General features: G+C 34.1%; 4 protein-coding genes across 13 annotated transcripts; 2 read left to right on the top strand and 2 right to left on the bottom strand.

Moving 5' to 3' along the window:
- The first annotated feature begins 806 nt into the window (after positions 1-806).
- Positions 807-3,432, top strand: LOC103498519 (uncharacterized). The gene is made up of 6 exons (XM_008461140.3): positions 807-1,206; positions 1,382-1,531; positions 2,005-2,263; positions 2,342-2,560; positions 2,670-2,812; positions 2,927-3,432. The coding sequence occupies exons 1-6, from the start codon at positions 934-936 to the stop codon at positions 3,224-3,226; spliced, it is 1,344 nt and encodes a 447-aa protein (XP_008459362.1). The 5' UTR covers positions 807-933; the 3' UTR covers positions 3,227-3,432.
- A 2,623-nt stretch (positions 3,433-6,055) lies between these two features.
- LOC103498520 (uncharacterized) lies at positions 6,056-10,088 on the top strand. The gene is made up of 2 exons (XM_008461141.3): positions 6,056-6,496; positions 7,691-10,088. The coding sequence occupies exon 2, from the start codon at positions 7,709-7,711 to the stop codon at positions 9,686-9,688; it is 1,980 nt and encodes a 659-aa protein (XP_008459363.2). The 5' UTR covers positions 6,056-6,496; positions 7,691-7,708; the 3' UTR covers positions 9,689-10,088.
- Positions 10,089-10,781: 693 nt separating this feature from the next.
- On the bottom strand, positions 10,782-14,942 carry LOC103498522 (membrane-anchored ubiquitin-fold protein 2-like). Of its 9 annotated transcripts, none has more exons than XM_051090201.1 (4): positions 14,734-14,942; positions 13,523-13,789; positions 12,286-12,450; positions 10,782-11,353 (listed from the first exon to the last, which is right to left on the bottom strand). In XM_051090201.1, the coding sequence occupies exons 2-4, from the start codon at positions 13,653-13,655 to the stop codon at positions 11,298-11,300; spliced, it is 354 nt and encodes a 117-aa protein (XP_050946158.1). In that variant the 5' UTR covers positions 13,656-13,789; positions 14,734-14,942; the 3' UTR covers positions 10,782-11,297. The 9 variants fall into 9 exon arrangements, with proteins under 9 accessions (XP_050946158.1, XP_050946160.1, XP_050946159.1 ...); XM_051090203.1 differs by having other exon boundaries at positions 14,833-14,904; XM_051090202.1 differs by lacking the exon at positions 14,734-14,942 and adding an exon at positions 14,578-14,704.
- A 1,222-nt stretch (positions 14,943-16,164) lies between these two features.
- Positions 16,165-22,425, bottom strand: LOC103498523 (probable galacturonosyltransferase 14). 2 transcript variants are annotated; one of them, XM_008461151.3, is made up of 6 exons: positions 21,704-22,425; positions 20,831-20,886; positions 20,536-20,694; positions 18,125-18,715; positions 17,259-17,561; positions 16,165-17,070 (listed from the first exon to the last, which is right to left on the bottom strand). In XM_008461151.3, the coding sequence occupies exons 1-6, from the start codon at positions 21,912-21,914 to the stop codon at positions 16,786-16,788; spliced, it is 1,605 nt and encodes a 534-aa protein (XP_008459373.1). In that variant the 5' UTR covers positions 21,915-22,425; the 3' UTR covers positions 16,165-16,785. The 2 variants fall into 2 exon arrangements, with proteins under 2 accessions (XP_008459373.1, XP_008459374.1); XM_008461152.3 differs by having other exon boundaries at positions 20,536-20,691; positions 21,704-22,424.
- Positions 22,426-23,464: the final 1,039 nt, after the last annotated feature.

Genomic DNA, 23,464 nt, shown 5'->3' with positions numbered 1-23,464 from the left:
ACAAAATACGAGTTTTAGGACATAAATTCCAAAAAAATGATTTTATACCTCAATCTAAACGATCATGTACTCTTGTACCTAGTCTAAATGATCTTGTACCAAATTTAAACGATCCTAATACACAATTTTGTACCATTGTACCTAGTCTAAACAATCTTTTATAAAATCTAAACGATCTATTAGTGATAGTGGTTTATTTTTGTTTATCTAGAATAGACAATTGATTGTTTAGATATTGGTACAACAATCGTGTACCAATATCATTTAGATCTTGTACTAAAAAGGAAAAAAAGAAGATGAGAGATGAAGAAGAAGAAAGAAATTCTGGAAGAGGAAATAAATAAATCACACCCAACAAGAATTGAGAATATGAAAAAGAAGAAGTAATAATTTGGAAAAATTAATAATATGAATTGAAGAAGAATAAATCGTAAAGAAGAGAAAAATAAATGAAGTGAATAATTATCCCACAATATTAGAAAACAATAAAGGACACATATGAAATTTATGAAAAAAATAATTTCATGAGCTTTAATTTTTTTTTTTTTTTTTACACGAGTTTATGTAAATTATCGTTTTATAAATATTTGAATATTTAAGGTAAATTATTGAGTCAACGATTTTAATCGGTTCAAAAAGTCAAATGGGCTAATAATTTGGATAGGGCCGGCCCAATAATCTTCATTCAAGCAGGTGGAGATTCTTCTCGTAAGTTCCATAATATATTCGTTTATATAATAATAATTTATACCATCCACAATAAATATAAAATTAATTAAAAATTCCACCTGGCAAAAACGAACAACGATCCTCCACGTGTCGAAAGTTCAACCTGGAGTTTGCCACTCAATCTGTATCTTCTTCGAAGAACCAAGAAACCTTCAGCGAAAGAGTGAAAGTAAACGAAAAAACGAACAAATTTGTTAAAGAGAAATGACAGCAGCCATTGCTGTTTCTTCCCCCAAATCTGCCATTTTATGGCAAAACCCATTCTCTCGCAAAGACCCTGTTCCCAGTTTTCTTGGCCGCTCGTTTAAGGGTTTCACTAAATCGAGGACGAAACTTCATCCTCTAGGTTTAATTGTTGCTTCCGCCACTTCATCTAGTAGTAGCGAAGGAAATGTCAGTGAAAGATTCTACTTCAATTTCACTGGATTCCCTTTTCCTCTTGGCCCCTTTCTTAATCGCCGTACTATAAGAACTGAGGTTAAACGTTTAACCATTTCCCCTTTTCTCTCATTTCTTCATCTGGGTCTGTTTGATTTGATGGAATCTATTGATAATATGGTATAATTGAAGATATGTGTATGTGGGTACATGTTATTAGTATTTTCAGCTTGTGTGGGATTGAATTTTTTAAATCTTTCGTTTGTTTTTTTAGGCTGTGAAAGGTTCTATATGGCTTTTTGAGCAAGAACAAGCGTTGGGTTTCAGTAGTGTCTCAACAAACATTAGGATGACAGTCATCAAACTCAAATCTGGTGGCTTATGGGTCCATGCACCCATTGCTCCCACCAAGGAGTGTATTCAGGTCCTTTTTCTACTTCAATTCTGTTAATTTTATATTCACTGATTAGCATAAGTTCATTTTATTTAAGATGTTATCAAATTTAGGTTTAAAAGGTCCGGTTTTCAAACTCTTGTAATATTTTTTTTCTCTTCAATTATTATTGAAATGAATTGTTGGTAATTGGATTCACTCGTTGGTCCTTTACATATTTGAGTGGATTAATAGATGAAATAGTATTAAATCTACTCACCGATTAATTTAAATTTTTAGGTCAAACAAGACGGTAGGATTTGCATTTACCTATTCTCATATGTCACCATGTGTAGTTGAGATTCGTGGCAAGGTATTAGAAGGATGTTGTTGCCTCCCTGTTTTATTGAATGGTACACACGTGTAGGGGTGGACATTGAATTTATTCTTATCTTTCAGCTTAAGTTTGTAGATTAGAACTACGAGACTTGTATGTAAGTTGCGGAGTTTTCTCCTCTTGACAGCTTCTGAAAGAGTTGGATGCTCCTGTAGAATACATTATTTTACCAACATTTGCATATGAGCACAAAATTTTTGTCGGGCCGTTTTCGAGAAAGTTCCCACGTGCTCAGATATGGGTGGCACCAAGGCAATGGAGTTGGCCGTTGAACTTGCCATTGGAATTTTTGGGGATTTTTGGAGCTAAAACATTGAAAGACGAGGATTTATCTGCTCCATGGGCCGATGAGATTGAACAGAAAGTCTTAAGCTCGCCAGAAGTTGGTAATAAAAATTACCCACAAATTATTAAGTTGAATCTCTTAGTTACTATTGAAAACTTAACTTGCTCGTTTGTTGCAGGGATTGGACCATATGTGGAGGTTGCTTTTTATCATAAGCGATCAAAAACACTGCTGGTGACAGATGCTGTGATCTTTGTCCCTAGACAGCCACCCGAATGCATTAGCAAAGAATCGTTGTTGGCGTCAGCAAAGAACGGTTTGGCAGTAAAACTACTAAGTAAGGGAAAGGAAGTCCCTGAAGAACCAGTTGTTGACAACAAGATCAACCGTCAAAAAGGTCCAGTCCTCTGCCTTCATCTCAAGAATTATTGCTTAGTTTTGCTCTATTACGATAAAATCAAGAATAATTTAAGTTATGTTTGATGAACTGGGGACTGGTAATGCAGGGTGGGAAAGAATGGTTCTTCAGATATTGTTCCTTGGGCCTTCAAATCTCTTGGAACCTAATGCTAGCTTTGCTCAAATGTCACAAAAGCTTATTGTTTCACCCATAGTAAAGACTCTTGTCTTCAGCAAAGTTCCTGAAAAGGTAATTAACCACATGTCACAAATTTTCTCCTTGAAAACCATATATGCAAAAGGATTATAAAAGTTCTGTAAATCTATATTACCTTTTAATATCTCATACTAATTCTGCTTTCAGGTAAGGGACTGGATTGATAGAATCGTCCGAGATTGGAAGTTCAAGAGAATCATCCCTGCTCACTTTGCAGCTCCAGTAAATGCAAGTAGTTCTGATTTCTTAACTGCATTCGGATTTCTCGACGACCTTTTGGGCGAGCGATACGTCAACCGACCTTCACTCTCTATTCTCTTTGCATCACTCATGGGGAAGGCTGCCAGTTACTTTCCACCAGATGATATGAAGACCTTATCATCACTTGACCAGTTCTTAGTATCGGTCGGAGCCGTGAAAAAGACGGTATCAGGCAGAAAAAGGTAGCCTAGGGAAGACAATGTCTCAAAGATACCAGGTAAAGTTTAGCACACTCATATATAATTCAGTAATGTAGATTCACCAACCAATGGTCTATCTTTGACATTTAGAAGGTAATCTGTTATTTCCAATGAGAAAAAGAAGAATATAGAAAGTGATTTGATATCCAATTAGAAGAAAGTATATAGTGCACAATTCATGGTTGCATACTACTTTGCATTCTTTTATGTTTCCAAACTTCAGAGGCTATTCTACAAAACTAGTTTGCTTATGGAAGAAAGTAGAAAGATTGAATGGTTTTTTCAGGTTGATATCAACTTTCAAATTCAAAAGTTGAATAGGTAATAGGTTAATACATTTTTTTCATCTATTAAACATTTTTTAATAACGTTGAGTATGTTAGGAATCTATGGAATCAAGATTGATGATTGAGGGACATATTAGACATTGTGAAAGTTTACATATTAGTCACAAAATTAAAAGTCGGTGAATCTATTGTTTTGAAAATTTAGAGACCTAATAAACACAAGGATATATGAGGTGGGTAGTCTCTTTGGGGAGCCAAAATATGTAGTAGGGAGTATTGAAAATCTGAGGTGTATTCTTTCAAGAGCATAATGAAAATGAGATCGAAGGGTTGGATTGAAAGTTTCGAAAATGAAATGAGTTTTGTATATTACAAATCGGGTCCAAAATGCTCAATCTAAACGTGAGTTTTGTATTACATCGCATACTCTTTTCATTACGGGTTTCAAACGGTTCCTTAGGGTTAATATTTGCATCTATAACAACATTCTTAAAGAATTGTAGGTATAGCAAAATTTATCATTGATAGACTAAAAAATCTCGAGAGTTTGATCTAACCTTAATATTTAGGGTCTTTTAGAGTTTAAGGATTAAATTGGATCTTTCTCCTCGACCGTCTTATAACCTATTTTGTTAAGAAAATGATTGATCTACAATAGAATAATTGTTTTATGAAATGAGAACCAAACAAAGAGATGTTTTATTTATAGTAAGTTAGAAGCTTTCCTTAGTGCCAAAGTCTAAATAGGGAAAACACCCAAGCAAGCAAGTAGAGAAAACAGATGGTCAACCTACCAACCATACAAATAATAATAAAAAAAATGTGGAAGATTTTGTCACAATCAAGTTAGGTTATTGTAATTGATCACTTTCATTTTTGACCCTCTATGTAAAAATAAACTTTCAACCTAGAAAGGATTTTGAATTAGTCATAATTGTTTCATCTTTCTTGATGTTAATTGACCAATCACCATCCATATCCTTTACAAAAATTGGGAGATTAAGTGACTTTTATAAAATATTTGACCATATAATATATTGTAATGAAGAGTATATTCATTTCTATGTATATATTTTTCTATAATATTAAAATCTTCTTCGATAAAGTCAATAGGACATTTTTTACCTTACTTACTGCCTACTCGTTGCATTTTATCTTTTGGAGTCAAAAGTTTAGTTTACGGATTTTATTTCCATCTATTTAGTTATTAAACTTTGAAACATATTTAACAAATTTACGAACTTTTAAAGTTTTGTATTTATTTGGTATTTGATCTTTAAAAATTGTTTAATAGTTTTTTATATTTAAGAGGTCCTTAAAATTTCAACTTTGTCTTAAATAGATTTTTATCGATATTTTCTTTAAAAAATATTCACTGAATTGAAAATTTAGAGTTTAATAAGACATTAAAGTTTAATTTTATTATCTAATATACCATACAAGTCCTAATCTTTCATGGTTTAGAAATGTATTAAATATTCTTAAATGCACAAGTTTTTGGATACAAAATTAAAATTGAAAACCTACAAAATACTTTTGATGTGGAAATTTGGAAGGATATCTATCCAACATTGGAATTAGGAAAATTCCACTTGACCAATTAATTTCATCATATCCAAATGTGTGAGCTCTTTAATTTCCTTTTTCTTTGTGAAAGGTGGGATGGCAACAATCTACCCCATATGCATCTTTTCAAAATAATTAAAAGAAAAAACAATAAAAAGTTATGGGACACCAAAGTTGTTCCCTCATTATCATTATTTTCTTGTGGTTGAAAAACAAAATTTGAGGGAATAGTAATATTTTAGAAAAGAGAAAAATTGGACCTTATTTATTGTTGTGTACTTAGAAATTTGAAAGTAACAACTTGGTTTTCCCCATTTAGATGATGAGTTACAAAATTAATAACTAAAAGTATTAACTTTACAAATTAGGTCTAACCATATTGTTTAGGACATTAAATTCGAAGTTAAGAAAACTTAAATGATATTGATATATAAAATTTAGTAGGCCTTAGAAAGGATCAAAACTATTTTCAAATAGAAGAAGATAATTCAAAGTTAATTGTCAAACTTATGTTTTATGTCGGTTGAATTATATTTATGTTATATAATTATATTAGGTAATATATTTTAATTGTTTAAATTTAGGATAAATTAGATGCAAAAACTTGGGGGAAGAGGTAATTTCCCTTATAAGAAAGCAAAATTAATGTCAAGATGGATTTCTTTGGGAAATTGAGCAAATACCATCTATGGAAGATTGAAAATTAAATTTTGAACAAAACCCATTTATGTTTTCTATGAAATATTTTTAATTTCCACCAAAGTTTTGGTTTTTTTTTCATCAACCAGACCAAACCAACATTGAATATTGAATTTATTCAATATTGATTGGATTCGGTTTCTTGGGTTCCCCCAAAATCAGAGCAAGTTCCTTTTTTTCTCCCCACTGCAACCGATTCCTTTTGGAGGGACCCTTTTCTCTCTCTCTCTCTCTCTCTCTCTCTCTCTCTCTCTCTCTCTCTCTCTCTCTCTCTCTCTATTTCTCCTTTTTTTTTTTTTTTTTTTTTTTTTTTTTTTTCTTTTTGAAGTTACATTCTGTGTGTAACCAACGCGGAGATGAATAAGAAAAGCCTACCGAACGGGGAAGAAATAGTAGTACACAGTTGCTTGCACGATCTCCAAAGCGAATCCAAACCGACTTTTTTGTTCTTCATTAAACAATTAATGGAATTCCCAAGACACGCTCGACTCTAAAAGACTGGACCCCTTTTTTAATTCTTTCTTCCCATTGCTTCCATTTTCAGCGCCGTATTCAATTCATTCATTCGTTTCTTCCTCTTGGGTTTCCTTTTTCTTTGCTTCCTGGTGATTTCAAGACAAGGGTTTTCGTTTTTCTTGCCCAATAACGAGAACCCATATCATTCGATTCTAAGTTGTGCCTCTCTGACGCGGTTTTTTTATTCGGTAAGGAAATAATGGATCATTTTGATTTATTTCTGAAATGGGGTTGTGATTTTTTTTTTCCTGTTCGGTTTGCGAATCATCGATATGCTGGTTTGTCTGGAAATATGCCCTTTAGGTGTTTAATTAATAGCCATATCCTGTTTTCTTCCTGTTTTGTGACGTTGATTGCTATGATTATTGACTATTTTAATGGAATGTCATTGGACTTGATCTGGGTTGTGCTCTGTTTTTCAGTTTAAGATTAATGTATTGGAATTGGAAGGGATTGGCACCGTCTCGAATTATTATGGGTTGATTTTGTCAGCTTCTTTCTTGTTTCTTCTCAAACTTTTGAGTTTGTCGAAGCATTAGTGATGTTTGTCCTGTGTGCGAGCTTGTCTGTTTCTAGCATTTCCTGTTCACTCTATGGCAGAGTTCCAGGGAGAAGACAACCTTTGTCTTCTTTCTTGTGATTTCATACTGACATTTTTATTTACGTCTTCAAATTATTTTGCTTCCGTTGTTGGATGTTTTACAAAAGTGAAATGGCGTTTCTTGTTCATTGTTCATGAAGCTTGTGGGGAATAAACTGAATCCTTTTCAGAAGGACGTTTTCATCTATGCTGATAATGGATTCATTTTTTGCCTTGGATGTAAATTGTTGCATTTAATTTAAGATTTGTCGTGTTTTGCTGTCTTTCCGTTTGTGCTATTGATGTCTTAAAGGGTGATATAAATGCTGATTAATATAACGTCTCTGTTTTGCTTTCTAGCTTTTATCTTGTAAGAAACGCATGAGGAGAAATAAAGACCTTGATGAGAGAGTACTTATTGTATGAGTTTTTGTACTTATATATATGTCTCTTGGAGTTATTTTGAGCACTCAATTTCTATTTTTGAGCAAAAGTGTATCCTTTTGGATGATGATAGTTGGCAGTCGTTGGAGACTTGTGTAGCCCTTTTTTTTTTCTTTTTTCCTGCTTGATATATATATTTGTTTGTTTCATATGATACCTCTAATTGTTGATGCTTACCAGTTTCGATATTGGTTTTTTCAAACTGAGATTCTTGAGGAAATTTTTTTGGACCTCTGAAACTATCGTTGTGATTAGATCCTTTTTGGTTTCTACTATTCTTCTTGCCTTTGGATTGATCCACGTCAAGAACTTTCTATTTAGCCTATTAAGTTATTAGTGTGTTATTGTTTCTATTCAGGTGCTGTCTCAAATTCTGATGGCTGAGAAGGGTGATGTGCCGATGACTCTCGAAATGATTGGTACTCCAGGTACTCATCCAAGAAGAAGCTCTATGGGATGCACAAGTTATTCAAATAGTGTAGAAAAGCTTGTGCCTAATTATCTAAGAGCATCTACCGGTTCCTGTCATGATTTTTGCAAATATGGAAGAAATCACGGTTTTGAAACTAAGTCGAGACTACCAGTGCGCAAAAATTTGGGGAGAAAATCACTTGATGGTGGAATTTCTGTCGATAGTATTGTACTTCCTGAGAGAAAGAACCCAACTTCGACTTGGGCCAGTGCTGATTTTTCATCAACCTCCAGATTATCTGAAACCAAGTCAAGACTACCGCTGCCCAAAAATGTGGCAAGAAAATCACTTGATGGTGGAAGATCGGTAGATAGTGTGATACTTCCTGAGAGAAAGAAAACAACTTCGACTTGGTCATCGGCTTCCAGGTTATCTGAAACCAAGTCAAGGCAATCAATGACCAAAAATGGGGCAAGAAAATCACTCGAGGGTGGAAGTTCAGTAGATTGTGTGGTATTTTCTGAGAGAAAGAACATAACTTCAACAACACGGGCCAAATCTGAGCTTTCATCCACTTCCAGATTATATGAAGCTGATTCGACTACTTTCTCGAAACCTAAATTGCCAGTAGAATCTCCTATCTTCCCGACTCCAGTGCAGAGAGAAGTTCCAAATGAAAGGAAGAAGAAATTGCTGTCTAGTCCGAAGCAGAGAGAAGTTGTCAATGAGAGGAAGAAGAAATTGTTGGATGAGCTGAGAACTTTGCCTACATCAACGTCAAGTACGAAAAATTCGCTAAAGAACTTGAAGCCTGAAGCATTGGCAGCTACTAGAAGGCAAGAAGATTCTGTGGTTCAAGTTTTTGCAAAAGCCAAAGGTAGAGAGTTACCTGAAAAGTCTGATAAAATTTTGAAACCAAGGTCTATCAAGGTAAAGCCATTGAGATCTGCAGGGTCTCTGGACAACTCGAGAAAGAAAAATCATTCGAACATGCGCAAATGGTTGGAGACATCAAAAGAAGCTGCAAAGAAAGTGGTGGCAGTGTCAACGGGTTCATATTCCTCGAACTCTATCACTGGAGCTGCAAACTTAACTGCAAGAAAGCATGTCGGTAACTTGAAAGGTGTACCACTTAAAAATCGTAACATGATCAAAATATCTGAACATGGACAAGTCCGAAGCGTAGAGGTCCAAGAGAAGACCTTCCAGAGTGAAGAGGTCCAAGAGAAAACTTTCCAGAGTGAAGAGGTCCAAGAGAAAACCTTGTATGTCATTAAGATAGAAAATGAGGAAATACTCCAGCAACCTGATCAAGATGAAACTAATGATAACATGGAAGCAGCGCCATCATTGTCATCTGAATCGATTTCACCACCAACATCCCCAGCTCTTTTGGCAAATGTAGAAGATCAAGATGTATCTGAGTACACAGAAAGTGAAGCAGAGAATGACTTTTACTATGAAGGAGATGAAATTGGCAGCAGTGAAGCAGAAGATAATGCTTCAAGTGAAGGTGGTGAAAATGGCAGATCTCAAAATCATGGGATGTTGCCATCCAAAGAAAAGGATCCTCGATCTACAAAAGTAAGTTTCAGGAGGGGAAGAATTATTGACATCCGTTCTGAGACTAATAGTCCGAGAAGGCTTAAATTTAGGCGTGGAAGGTTGTTGGCAGAGAATCAAAAGGCTGGAGATGGCCTTAGGAAGAACTTCAAGAGAGGAAAAGAAGTTGACTGTGAAACCAATACCACAGCTCAAGAAACTGTTGTCTTGAGGCACCAAGATGTGCAAGGGAAAAAAGATGCGCAGGGCTTGTTTAACAATGTTATTGAAGAAACCGCAAGTAAACTCGTGGAAACTCGAAAGAGCAAGGTTAAGGCCTTGGTTGGTGCATTTGAAACTGTGATCTCCCTGCAAGATGGAAAACCTTCTCTCGAGTCTTGACACTGTCAGTTATGACTGAGAGTTTGAGCTTGACTTAAGTATCTAACTGATCTGCATAGAGTGGTAGGAAATAAAGCTCAGGTTGAAAAAGACTAAATGAACTTGGCAAGCTGAGACTGCAGTAGCCATAGAAATAGATTGCTGTTTTTATTGATAGGAAGGTTTCTGTACACAGTTAGATAGTGTTTGGGTTTTTTTTTATCTTTTTTCTGGGTAATCGTCTGCTCCTTAATAACCACTGGTTTATACTGAATTGCATTATTGATTTGTGAGTTGCACATAAAATAAGGGTAGGCTCATGACTTCATGTGTTTTTGATTGACAGTTATCTGCCAACTTTGGATCTTTTAATTGTAAGTCGTGACTTTCTTTGGTTGTGAAGGATTTATACTTCATTAAATTCGCACCTTTTTTTCATTCATTGTCTAGTTGCTTATTCCCCTATAGTGGAAGGTTTCAACATCTCAAGCAATCCTTGTTGAATAAGATTAAAAAGAAAAAAAATCCCTTTGTACTTCCTCAAATCCATGGCCATGGAATCAACATCTAGATATATATTTGGTTTAATAAATGACTAGTACAAGGTAGAAAACCTGAATAATATTACACCTTTTTTCTCAAGAAAAAACAGTGATATTGGTTGCTTCAATTTTTTGTGTTGATGATGTAGAGTAGTTATTTGTGACCCCAAGAGTTGATTTAAAAAAAAACCTTCCTATGACAATTAGAATTAAAATTAAGCAAATTGTTGAAAGGGAAAAGTTATGGTCAACTCAATTTGAAATTTGGAAGCTTACTAGATTGGAAAATATCTAAACATTGGAAGAGGTGTGAAGCAACGTATTTCATAATTAAATACCAATTCAACAATAAAGATTTGTACAAATTTGAAAACATTCAAACTTAATCTATTTATTTGAGACAGAGCTCGCCAACTTGAGTGTGGTGTAAATGAGTTTTTTTGTAACCTCATCATATCATAAATTTTACTTTATTTTATATTTTTGTTTTAAAATGCAAAGAACTTCAATATTTTTTGCTATAAAAGTTAAAAGGTTTTTCCTATTAGTTTTCATTCAAGCATACAAGAAAGGAAAATCAAAGAAATATTATCATTCCTTGTTTGGGAAAAGTATCATGAAGTTGGGGTCTGGGCCCAAATGGTGATACAGTTTGAAGAAGAAGAAAAAAGGTAAACAACTAACTGCAACTTCAAGTATATAAAGCTTTCACCACAAACATTTGAGATAGCAGAAGAGTTACACAAAATCAATCTAAACAACAAATGAAGCTAACAATGGATGTTGAAAAGGCAACAACCTTCCATAATAGATCACCAGACATTCATTCAACTGCCATGGATCTGATCTAACAACTGGCTTGTGTCGATAAATATCCCATCATCCTTGCGATCTTTGCTACCTCTGTCTGTTTCTTTTTTCTTTTTTTTTTTTCTTTTACTTTTACTACTGTGAAAACAATAACACAAGCTCCAGAAAAAGCTTCTTCAACTGATTCCAAGCTGTTATTGGCATCAGAACTTTTAAAAGGAAAAATTTGCTATCTTTATGCACTCAAAAATGGCGTCGAGAACTTCCACAAGTTCCGTTTATAGTATAACACAAACACACTTGTTTTGTGTTGCTTGTTCTCCAGCTTTCTTTTCTGCTCAGCCAAAGAAGATAAACTTTCCATCAGTAATCCCATTTGAACCTCAATGTTTCAATAGCCTTGCCTTCAACATGTAGTAACAGCCACAACAGTTTTTCACGGACATGTTTAGGACTGATTCTACTAAAATTGTTAAAATCACTTATGTCATATTTCTAATCACTTCCAAAATATATCTTTAATCACTCAAAATTCATTTGATATTTAATTTCACACTTTTAAATGCAATTTTGATATCATCAAAATCGATTTTGAATGATAAAAAGTATATTTCAAAGGTGATTTTAACCATTTTAGAACCACTCCCAAACATATCCTTCAACATATATATTCTAAGCTATTTTTAAACAAACAATTGACCTGATGATATTTTCTTCCTATCATATTTTCCACATCCTTCGAGCAAAATAAGAATAATTGCATATGCATATACACATAACAACGCAAAGACATCTAAACACATCTATTACAAACCCTTTGAAAGATAAAAGCCAATCAGCTGAACTCCAAAAGTTCTGAATGGTTTTATGTTCTAGAAGACAACTCTAATGAACAGTCCAAATAGCAGATTCATCCAAATAATTTTTTATCCCCGTGATTCAAAGAAAGTTAAAATTTAGCCCCATTGATTTGAAAAGTTAGAATTTAGTTCTTGTGATTTGACAAAACCTCGTAAATAGCTATACGGTTGGATTTATGAAGGGTTTATGAATTTGTAGGGGCTAAATTTTAAATTATTACAAATCAAAGGGACCAAATTTGCAATTTAACCTTAAATCATTGTCAAACAATTGAAGTGGAACGAGAGGAAACTTCAAAATACAGCAAAAGATAATTCCAGACAAATCCAAGTGAGATGTCAAAAAAGCAACATTCATTCTATCTTAAGTCATTGATAATTTAAACTTTTATAGAACAGATTATACCTTTCTCCAAAGTTGGTGGTTGGATAACGACATGCATGGTTGTCACACTGCCAGGAATGTCATATAATGGGCTTCTGCAATCATTAAGTGTTCTATTATTCTCTAAGATTTTTCCTGCACTTATTAACTTCACATCCTTAACTGTTCTTGGACCATTCTCCTTTTCTGCTCAAACAAATAACTGCGATTACTCGTACCTCAGAGAAAACAATAATAATTGTGATCACTCGTCTTACATTACACAATAAGATGGTAACAGAAAAAATAAATAAATAAAAAGAAGAAACATTTTAAAATCTAGCCAGTGTTAGTGCAGCAAACATATCATCCTTATTGCATTAGCTAATATCGAAATTCTCATTAATCTAGAATCTGGTGACACTGTTGGGAGGACAATGGATATGACACTAAATCGAATTGATAAATGCTTCTGTATAACGATATTAGAAGATTTACCGTCTCAGGAAAAAACAAAATGAGTTTATATATATGTTAATCAGAATCACAGATTCAAGCTATAGTGAACGAGACACCAAGTCGATCAGGTCCCGAGAGCATAGAAAAAGGAATAAGATGAATACAAGAGGTTGAAAAGCAATCAAATGAATGAACACATCGATAAGGGTAAAAGGCCTAGGAGAGGCCTCCTCATCAAGTTCAAACCCAAGAGTTTACCACTGCGTATAATTTGGGAAATGAATGATTTCAGAAATATATTGCAAGTTGAGACAAAATAAAAAAGGAAAGAAAGGAGAAGATCCAAAGTAAATGGAAAACAAAGAGCATTCTTCTGTTAAGAATGTCATCAGGTGACAAAGAATCCAACATTCTCTAATAGAATCTCTTTCAAAGAGGCATAAAATCTAATCAATAAGTTCAAGATGCTTATAGAAGATCCAACATAAAACGGATATCATGGATTTTTATGCACCAGTATGGATTGTTAAACGTTTTCCCCCCGATCAGGGTGTAATGTCTCTTCTGAAATGGCAACAATAAGAACGAAGAAAATGCAGAGTTCTACATCAGATCAGAGCTTTACTCGTGTTGTGTTTCGTCTAAAGATTTTGTCTGATTTTGAGTAAATGACGAAACAGACGCCAATATGCTGAAAATGTTTAAACTTAAATAATTTAATTACAAACAAAGCTACAAGATCAGCATAGGATAGGATTTCAAGTAAAATGAACCACCCCAAAAGCCAAAATTAAGAGAAAGAAGTTCAAATTTCACACACCTCTTGGCCATTGTGCAAGAATGCTTTCTTTCAAGGTTGCTATGCTTGTGGCAGCAGGGAAAGTTTTGGGGCCAATATCAGATCCATCGTTCAGTCGAAACTTGATCTCCAATTGATCTCCCACTCCAGCCATATTGACTTGTGTCTTCAATCAATCGCAAACAAATTGGATTTCCCAAGAAAAGAAATCAAAAAAATCCCACCCGAGTATTCGAATGCGGTTAATTAGCAGAATTTTTTTTTCCTCAGATTCTCACAACGGAGATTCTGCAAAAAAAGAGAGAAACCCGGAAAACAAAAGTCAATTTCATTGTAAGTTGTAAATCATAAAAGAAGATGCAACAATCAGAAGTATGAAGGCAGCTGCATATGGAAAAACAAAACAAACTTCAGATTTCAATCTTATATCTAGAAGGAAAAGAAAAATAGCGACAAAAGCAATCAATCAGTTGCGTCTTCCAAAAGACTAGATATATTCCAACAAACAAATTCACTCAAAGAATTCCTTTCTATCTCTAAAACACAACAAGCAAGAAAAGAAAAAGAATTACGAACACTATTAAAGCTAAAGAGCAACGACTCAGGCTCGGCTAAAACACTTCCTGATTTCAAGATATGGGTAGTTTCAGAATCGAAAAAAGAAATCGATCCTCAAACCTAAAAAAAAAAATCAATAAAAACACCCCATAGAAATTGATTAACCTTAACCGCTATGAACTCGGCTGAAAAATTGATCTGGGTACTTGTCTTTTTTTCCACAAACCTTGATTCAGAGGTTGAAAGTGAAGAAAAAACAAAAGCTCTATGAATAATAATAGTACAAAAACCAGTTGAAGAGATCAAAGAAGAACTCAGAGACGAGGCTCCTCCGGAGTTTTCAAAGTCTTCTAAATCTGGGGTCAATGACTCCATTTCTTAAAAGTTGATTTCTTGATATTCCCAAAAATTAAAATCGATTACCCAATCGTAATATTTACGCGTATTTTAAACAGCTCCGAGGAAGTAGAAAACGCCACAATTCAAACTTTCTTACAAAAATACACATTACCCATTACCTAAAAACATTGCAAGATTTTGACTTTACTTCTAAATTTAACTAATTTCCCCCCATAAATTCACATCAAAGCTCAAAAACACAAACCCAAATCAAATCATCCATGTGGGTAATAGAAAAGAAGAAAAATTTAGAGATGAACTGAAGTGGAGGGTACCAAATCATTCAAGAATAGACGTGGCATAAAGGTAATGGATTGATTAACAAGAACGATTCCAATAAAATGATGAATAAAACTATGTAATATTTTTCTAACGTTGTTGGATGCTTAGCTTAGTTTGCTTTGGGCATTAATAATTTAGGAGCCCTTTTAGATTCCTCCGTTAGGCCTTGGAAGAATCAATCAATTGGTTATTTAATGTGGATTAAGTGCAATTAATCCATCAATTCCATCATTTTAATTACAAGAAGATAATGTTAAAGAAAAGAAAAATGCCAAGAGGGTCCAAATCAATCTCAATGTGGCCAATTGCTCTTCAATCAGTTTTGTGGAAGAGAATTTTATTTGAATTTTCTTTTCCTTTTTCATCTAATGTCATTTTTTTTTGGGAGGCAAGTATCTATTCATTCCTCACAAACTTTGAGTACTGTATTGATTTGAATCTCCCAATTTCTATAATGGATTAGTGTGCACCCTTTTCTAGTTTTTGTTTGATCAATATCATGTGAAACTTATGATTTAAGTTCATTGAACTTTTGAAATTTTTCAAAAGTCATTTTAGATCTGTTGTTATGATTATTACCTTTGAAATCATGTATGCATTGATTCTCAAATGTGTGTAGACTTCTCCAAATGTCGGTTTCGTAAAATAGACGATGGTAAATAGATGCATGAATAATTCTGGAAAAAAAATTAGCCTAAGTGTCTATATTATAGATTTTATGCAAGGTTTTATCAAATAGAATGCAATAAAATGAAAAATTGATACACTTTATGGTTTGAAATGACACGATTATTATACAAAGTCCAAATACGATTATTATACAAAGTCCAAATTAACATAGCTCTTAAAATTCAAGAACATAAACTAATATTTTCTACTTTGTAATGAGGTTCGAACCATAGATCTCTTACGTGTCTAGTCCAACCAAGTTTGCTTTAATTATGATCTAATGTTAATTTTTCCTTAAGATTCAATTTCTTGCCCTATGCTTAGTGTCTCAATCAACTAATTCTGAGAAATTAATTAGTGAAAATTTACTCATCTTTCAATAGATAACAAGGGCTCTAAACTACATTATTAAGTCTTGAATTTGAAGTATGAGGAATTTAAAAGGGAAAAAGTGAACATTTTAAGTGGCATAAAAGCTTGGTGGGTTTCTTGTCATCACCAACTTAGCAAGTTCTATGATAAGCATCTTTATGATATGCATCGTTTAATCTTATCTTGTAGTGTTGTGTTTGAAGCATCTAAAAACTAATGGAGATTCGAATAACTCTGTTTACAGCTTTACAGAATAAAAATATTAACCAACCCAATTAAGAGAATCCACCTTAATTTTGACATTTAGACCCTCATTACGTTAGGTACCCAAAAAAAATGCTATCTTGTAGTTTCCCTTTTTCAAATGATGATAATGGTAGATGTGACAGAATAGAAAGAATTTTCTTCACATTGTTAAAAATATATCTAGTACAGAACGAATCTAAATAAAACAGAACCCACCTATGAAGAATTCTCCAATCCAATGAACCAATAGCCGTCAGGCCTTGTCCTCAAAGTCATCATATATTATCAAATACAAAACAGAAAACTTGATACTATGAAATATAAAAAGATGACGGGCAGACAATTATTGTTTGGTGACCAACCATATGGAGAGGCACTCACCGATGGACCTTTCCTAGCCTTGCTCGTGCCTCTGTAGATAACAGCTATGTGATGGGATGTTCGGTATTGTATGCATTCTGCTATATTCCAAAATATACTCATGAGAACCAAGGCGGTACCCTCAGCAACTAAGACCAAATGAATTGCTACATTACGATTTGATGAGAGAATCCCATGCTTGTGCAAACATAATGGTCTCAGTCGGACACAGGGCATATGGCAATATAACTCGATCTAAAACATTGCGTAATGTGGCTCACCGTGTCATGTATGTAAAACTCCAAATTTCTTTAGCCGAGTAGTAATAGTTCCAGAGTAACATAGTTTGCTTCGTTATGGCATTGTCTCTCTACCTTTTACCTCCTATAGTTCGTGAATTATGACTCTAGAATGTGGCAGTTCCTGATGAAATCATTAGAATAGTTGACATACTTGGTCCAAAATGGCCGGAGATGCTCAAAGCCAATCTGTAGCCATGGTTTAGATTGGCCATTGTAGTGAATAACTGCAGCTTTCTTCACATTCTCTATGTTTGTTTTGTTTTGATATCCCAAGCCAAGCATGTGCCATGAGGGATCAATTGGATGAATGTGACCTCTAAATGCAATTAAAGCAGGTGGTAGTGTACCCAGCCTCCACAATGTCAGCGTTGACTTAAGATTCTGCCACATACAAAAGAAGCCATTGATCCAAGATCATCAGAGAATTGCATCTTTACTCTTTAGTGACTAGAGACAGTCATGCAATCACCAAACAGAATGAATAGAATGCCATATGGTAAATGGGATTGCCTACAATAAGCAAACTCAAGAAATTAAATTAATCATAAACTAATGGATTTGTAGCATACCTCTCTCAGCCACCAGTGGTAAGTTTCTGTTATATTCGACTCTCTCCAGGCACGAAGATCAAATATGTTCATGCCGTATGCCCAAGCACATTCATTAGGATCTAAATGCATTGCTACGAGGGGGTGGGAAAAATTGAAGTAGATCTTGAATCGCTTTGACATAACCCACTCATCATCACCTTTACAAGTTTCAACAGCTCCATTAACCTTTCCATTGAGGTCAACGTCCCAAAGTGGAGACAGATCACGTTGAATTACAACATCATCATCTAAAAAGACCACCTTGTCCAGTTTGGGGAAAAGCTGTACATCATATGAAGAATGATAATTTTCAAAATCTCAAGTGCAGTGACAATGAAATAGGAACAATTCAGGAGCAGAAAAGGACTACCAAATTGTACAAGTTCATGTTTAAATCCAAAATGTCAAAAGAACGGAGTAATGACTTGCTACATATTCATGTAAAATAATGTTTATTATCCATAATATTCTTCAAAGGGCTTGGGTTAGCCATGCTATTTAGACATTATTTCCAAGTAGACTTGATCTAAGAAAATGAAACCAATAGAATTGTCCCTGCAAGAAAATTGTCCGGCTAATGTGCCCCTTATTGAAAGTTCAAAGAAAGCCTTTCTTGATATGTGTTACAGATACATCTTTCGAGGTTTTTGATAATCATTAATCAGAGTCATGGATAGTGATAACTTATAATTTCATTTCACATATAAAACTGTCTGCTCGAAACCAAAACTGGTGGGTGGTGGTAATGATGCTATTTATAACTTGTTTCCACGAGTAATATATTTCAAAAATAGACCACCATAGAGAGGGGGAAAAAAGGGACTGCCCTACAGCATCGAGATTACCTGAGGTATGTACATGCGGAGATGGTTCAGTAGGGATATGTATTTGGGACTTCGAACCAGCAATTTTGAGGCAAACACTCGAAGAGTTGTATTGGTGTGGTTGGTCCCTACAATATGATTCCCATGGTAGTAATTTCTGATCCCTTCCTGGTTTTCAACAGCCTCAAGCACTGGAACATTGTCCCTTGTTAAGTAGTCGAAATGGTGAGTACCCTTAACTTCGACAGTAGCTGGGTAGACTGGGTTTAAAGCAAACCATGAGTGCATCCCTGCATAAGTCTTCTTGTCGGTAATGACATGGAAAACTATCTTTTCAGGATTGAGAGATGATTGGACAGCAGAATTGACAACAACTGAAGCTGCCAAAATGTTGTCAGTTGACAAAACGAAGTGTTGGTATGTATTATCAGAGAGCAATGGCAGTAACTCGGGAGGAGGCAGTTGATTGCGTGCATGAACATTTGATGAGTATTCGTCAGTTAATCGCAGAGATAAACAATGAATCCCTTTAGGAATGGAACTAGCTGCGAAGTGTTTGTTCATGAGCTCTGCATATTTGGACTCCCTTATCTCCTTCTCAAATCTCTCCATCTGTGAAAATAAATTATTAAAAAAAAAAAAGATCCCGCTGACGAAGTACAAAACTTTTTATGAAGCACAAAATTTTCAAAAATGAAATAAATACATACAAAATCGACTTTTCTGGTTTATTAACTCTGTAACCTCCATGAAATTTCATTATCCCTCTTTCTTTCTTTCGTTCTTTCTTCTTCATTTTTTTATAAAAAAACAAAGAAAAATATCCATGAAATTCCATTATCGTTCTCTCTCTCAATCACTGACAGACACTGAGGAGCCTTAATATAACTATTGGCTAAAGACACGCCAAATCTTACTCCCCATTTCTGTATAATTTGCTTTTCTAATACAAAGTTCCAAATCCTATCAAAGTATTCTCTTTGAGATCGTGTATAAATAGAAGTTTATCTTTTCTTTTTGGATGAAAATATATAAATAGATTATCAATCTCGCAGAAGGCTCCATCTTGGGAACACAAGTGGATGCCATTCCAAGAAAGTTGTTGGGTAATATGAATTGGAAATAATCTCTTTGAATTATGGATGAGTTGAAGATAAATCTTTCAAAATGCTCCACCCCAAGTTGTACTTAATAAGACCTTTTCAAAAAAGAAAAAAGAAAAAAAAAAGAATAAAGGTCCGTACAAAAAGATAAACTCGATAGCATATGTATTGGGTACTTTCAGGGTGAGTAACCATCGATTTATTTTGAAGGTCCTTTTGGATGAGGTCTAAACACACTCAGTTTCTACTTAATTAGTTATTTAACAATATTTATTCTCTACAAGATTCTTGGACTTTTCCTACAGAAGAAATTCTTTGTTCCTATAGTCAGCTCAGGACATTACACTCTGTTCTCTAACAGCAGACAAGGTTGGTAAATAATCTGATCATTCTTTTCACGACGTTCATTTATTTCATAACGCGAAGGTTTCCTTTCCTTCATTTGGTCCCTGATCACTTTGTGGTCTACAAAATTTCTTGTCGTCATTAACAGTCCCCCTGTCCACAGATAACAGTTTAATTTGGAGCACCCTACCAACTCCAACCAGTTTTGAGAAATCTGTTAAACAACCATTGTTACTTTCTAACTCAATATTCGAAGGAAGGTTTCAACTCCCTTTTATCGTTTTCCTTCTTTTTCCTAAGGCCCAATCTTAGTTGAGAAATTCCATAAACATTCACATTTTCTTACAAAGGATATAAAAACCTAAGAACGCCCAAGATTTGGCATCCTCTAGCTAAAGATCACAGAGAAAATATTGATCATGTCTTCCTGATCATTTATTTTTTAAAAGTGACAATCTGCCTGACCCAACAAAATTTAAGTATCAAGGAAACTCGTAGAAAATTAATTCCTAGGTAAGAGGCTACCATGGATTGAACTCTTGACACCTTAGCCATTTATTGAAACTATGCCTCCTTTTTACCACTATGCCAACCCATGATGGTTGCATACGTTCATGCTCACATAGACACAACAATGAACAATGAGGTTTCATCTTTCAAGAAGGGCATGTTCGTTGAAAAGTTAACATACTGTTGCATATCACAAATAGAACTACTTATTAATGTATAGCTTACAGTAAAGAATTTTTGTTTCCTATACATGTATTAGATAAAGAAGTGAGGATACCGATATTTCCTGGGTTACTCAAATGCATACCTATCAATAGACTGTAAGCCATAATCAACTTTTATGAAATGAGATTATCACAAACAAAAACTCCAGACTTTGGCAGGGCATAAAAATATGAATGAACTTGGGCCCCTGTTGACTTTTTTATCTTTACCATACAGTGAAAATTGAAATAAATTATAAACTTAACATACCATGGCCTTCAGGATGAAAGCAAATGTTTTCGCATCATGACGGTTGTCTTTCATCTCTGAAACTAACTGACTAAAGGAATCTGGCAGCTTTAGACCATCTGGTATTTCCTCAGTGCTAACTTGGTTGAATACCTTGTAAAATTCACTCACCAACCTCTGCTGCATACGATTGCCAATAACAACAATAAAGCTTTGTTTCCAACAAAAACAGAATTTGAAATAGTCCAAAAGTAAATGCTATAAAACAAAAGGCCATGGAAAGCAAAATAAAAAAAAAAATGAATCAGGTCATCACCTTTGAAGCATCAACCCTACCAAGAAGGCGAGGTCCCCATGTCCTGCCAAAACAATCTAGCAACAAAAAAGAAGGGAACTAAGGACACAAATTACTATAATTAATAGAAATGAACGATGAAATGCCAATTACAAACTTGTAAATTTTGTTCAAAATGGTCACAGTTTCTATTCCCAAAATGTAATTTCCTGTTTTAATTAAAAGCCTCATAGTTTCATCTAACCAGTTAGGCTTCTTTATATATATATAAGCCTCATATTTTTAGAATAAAAAGATTATGTAGCTTATATCAATACAGCCCCTTGTTCTCAAATGAGATTAAGGATTAATTAAAAAAGTTGCTTAGGTTTGTATAATGTTTAAGCTATTTTTTTGCACTTTGCTCTCAACTGCCTTCTACTGCCTTCTCCTTGCTCATTGTGTTGCAGTTTGCACTGCCATAGCTCAGACAAGACAGACCAAATTTTCTTATTTTGGTAGCTAATCATCAGTATTTAAGGGCCATTTGCATCACTGAGAGACCTCATGGAACCAAGTAATGCAGATTGATATACACAAGAAAACTTGGCCTCAATTATAGCCTAGATAAGAATTTGACCCCAAAATATACAAAATACAAGACAAAACTTTATAAAATATAAATTGGATTCGTCATCCACGGTCATCTCTAATAAAATAAAACAAAAAAATATTCAATCAGCTTCTCCAGTGGACTCTGAAATGACCAACATCATGACATAAAATTTTCATAATTGCATACCCAAAAGCAGATAAGATCCATCACAGTCAAATTAAAAAGACATCACTAACACATAAAGGTTAACCAGAAAAACAAATTTGTAAACAGAAAAGTAATAAGTTCATTGACAGTACCCAGAGAGGAGCAGTCATTGACACCTTCAAGCGTAACGACAGCAGTGAGAATGAAGACGAATGGCAACAAGAAAGCGAGTACGAGAATGGTGTGAAAAAGGGTTCGATAAGAAATGTGACGAGCTGCGACTTTGATCTTCATAAAGTCGATAAACCCATTACTACTCGAGACCGTGATGCTTCTCATGCTAGGCGAAAAATGAAGCCGCATCGTCTTCTCCGCACCTTCTTCTTCAGGTCGCCACTTTTACCTGAAATAATCACCACCCAAATAGCGCCATCAAATCTCCTCCCTCCTGAAACCACCTCCAGCAGTCTTGAACTACTGCCCATCAATCGATCGACCGACAACCCATTACGCAAAAACCCACATTCAGACCCAAATTTGTTCTTCTGGGATTGCTTCAAATTGATCTCTTTTTTTTTTTTTTTTTTATTGTTTGTGGGTTGTTCTTAAATACCGGAATGAGCAAGAACGAAGAGATTCCAATTGGATTTAGGCTAGAAATTGGTGAATATCGAAAATGTCGAAGGAAATTGTGAGGTTTTCAAATTGCATCACTCTGGGAGAGCATTTTGTGGGGGAATCATCATCAGTTCGATCTGAAACAATTCATCTTGTGGGGAATGAATGAATGAATGAATGAGATAAAGTAAGGAGATCTGTAATAAGAGAGCTAGGTTTGGTGTAATGCAATTAAAGGAACTATTTTTCTGGTAAGCGAAGATTTTCATTTATGTATTATTTTTGTAATATTATAAGTTTGATTGATTTATTTCTTCGATTTATTTTAGTTGTAATATTGTTATCACTATTCTTTACGTTTTCTTTTTTTATATTTATAATTTATAATTAGATGAAGTGGATTTTAGTTTAACATATATATATATTTTTTAATTAGTTACAATAAATGTGAACTTTCAACCACAACGAACCAATATATATATTCGCAATTTTTTCAGTTAAATAATATTTGAGGATTATTTTTAATTATATAATTTTTCTTCTATCTTATTATGTCAATTTATTTTTTAAAACAAATTGAATATATGATGACCCTATGAGTAGAAGTTAGAAATTGATGACAAGTAATTGGGTTAGTCTTAGGTGTAAAATCCATGCTTGTGAATAGAGAAATAATGTTTCTGTGATAAATCACAAATTTAGTTCGGAGGTTAAAAATTGGACTCCATAATTATAATTAATCTTTAATTGGTTTGGTAGGATTTATTTATTTATTTAGGAGAATTTTATCAAACCATAAAATCCATTTATGAGAATTTATCATAGCATAGAAAGTGAATTGAATTTCAACTTTTAAAACATATGACAGACTAATTTCTAACTCTAACTTGACAATATTCCTTCCTACCTGTGTGACATGGCCTCTTACTCAAGGTTATGAGGTTGTGTCTCACACTCAAGGTTTAGTCATACTATGAAAAGAAATAAAGAAATCAATCGTATTTCCTTTATACATATAAAAATATATAATACTTCAATTCCAAGGGAGACAAAGAACTTTAAGTCTCAACTTTTTAAGGATCTCTTTCTTTGTTTTGAAAATTCAGTAAGGCTACTCAATAAACAAGATAGATTGGCCCTTTCCTTGACTAAGAGACCTAAGTTTCACATTTTAACCTTTCAACCTTTGACAAAAAGAAAATCTAATACTACACAAACATCACCATAGTTTCATTGTCCACGCACACATACATATCTGTTTGTATATATGTATGTGTATATATTTATATTTCCAT

Source organism: Cucumis melo, chromosome 9, assembly GCF_025177605.1.
Source record: "Cucumis melo cultivar AY chromosome 9, USDA_Cmelo_AY_1.0, whole genome shotgun sequence".
Taxonomy (NCBI): Eukaryota; Viridiplantae; Streptophyta; class Magnoliopsida; order Cucurbitales; family Cucurbitaceae; genus Cucumis; species Cucumis melo.
The sequence above is the reverse complement of the archived record's forward strand: the minus strand, read 5'-3'. Positions and strand labels throughout refer to the sequence as shown.

What these genes read in the sequence shown, in the direction of transcription:
- LOC103498520 (XM_008461141.3), top strand. Translation starts at nt 7,709, where the DNA reads ATGGCTGAGAAGGGTGATGTGCCGATGACTCTCGAAATGATTGGTACT.
- LOC103498519 (XM_008461140.3), top strand. Translation starts at nt 934, where the DNA reads ATGACAGCAGCCATTGCTGTTTCTTCCCCCAAATCTGCCATTTTATGG. An exon ending in GCCGTACTATAAGAACTGAG is followed by an intron (nt 1,207 to 1,381) that starts GTTAAACGTTTA and finishes TTGTTTTTTTAG; the next exon opens with GCTGTGAAAGGTTCTATATG. An exon ending in CCACCAAGGAGTGTATTCAG is followed by an intron (nt 1,532 to 2,004) that starts GTCCTTTTTCTA and finishes TCCTCTTGACAG; the next exon opens with CTTCTGAAAGAGTTGGATGC.
- LOC103498522 (XM_008461144.3), bottom strand. Translation starts at nt 13,655, where the DNA reads ATGGCTGGAGTGGGAGATCAATTGGAGATCAAGTTTCGACTGAACGAT. An exon ending in TCTTGCACAATGGCCAAGAG is followed by an intron (nt 12,451 to 13,522) that starts GTGTGTGAAATT and finishes TTGTTTGAGCAG; the next exon opens with AAAAGGAGAATGGTCCAAGA. An exon ending in ACCACCAACTTTGGAGAAAG is followed by an intron (nt 11,483 to 12,285) that starts GTATAATCTGTT and finishes TAACAATTTTAG; the next exon opens with TAGAATCAGTCCTAAACATG.
- LOC103498523 (XM_008461151.3), bottom strand. Translation starts at nt 21,914, where the DNA reads ATGCGGCTTCATTTTTCGCCTAGCATGAGAAGCATCACGGTCTCGAGT. An exon ending in CAATGACTGCTCCTCTCTGG is followed by an intron (nt 20,887 to 21,703) that starts GTACTGTCAATG and finishes TTTTGTTGCTAG; the next exon opens with ATTGTTTTGGCAGGACATGG. An exon ending in ACCACTGGTGGCTGAGAGAG is followed by an intron (nt 17,071 to 17,258) that starts GTATGCTACAAA and finishes TGTATGTGGCAG; the next exon opens with AATCTTAAGTCAACGCTGAC.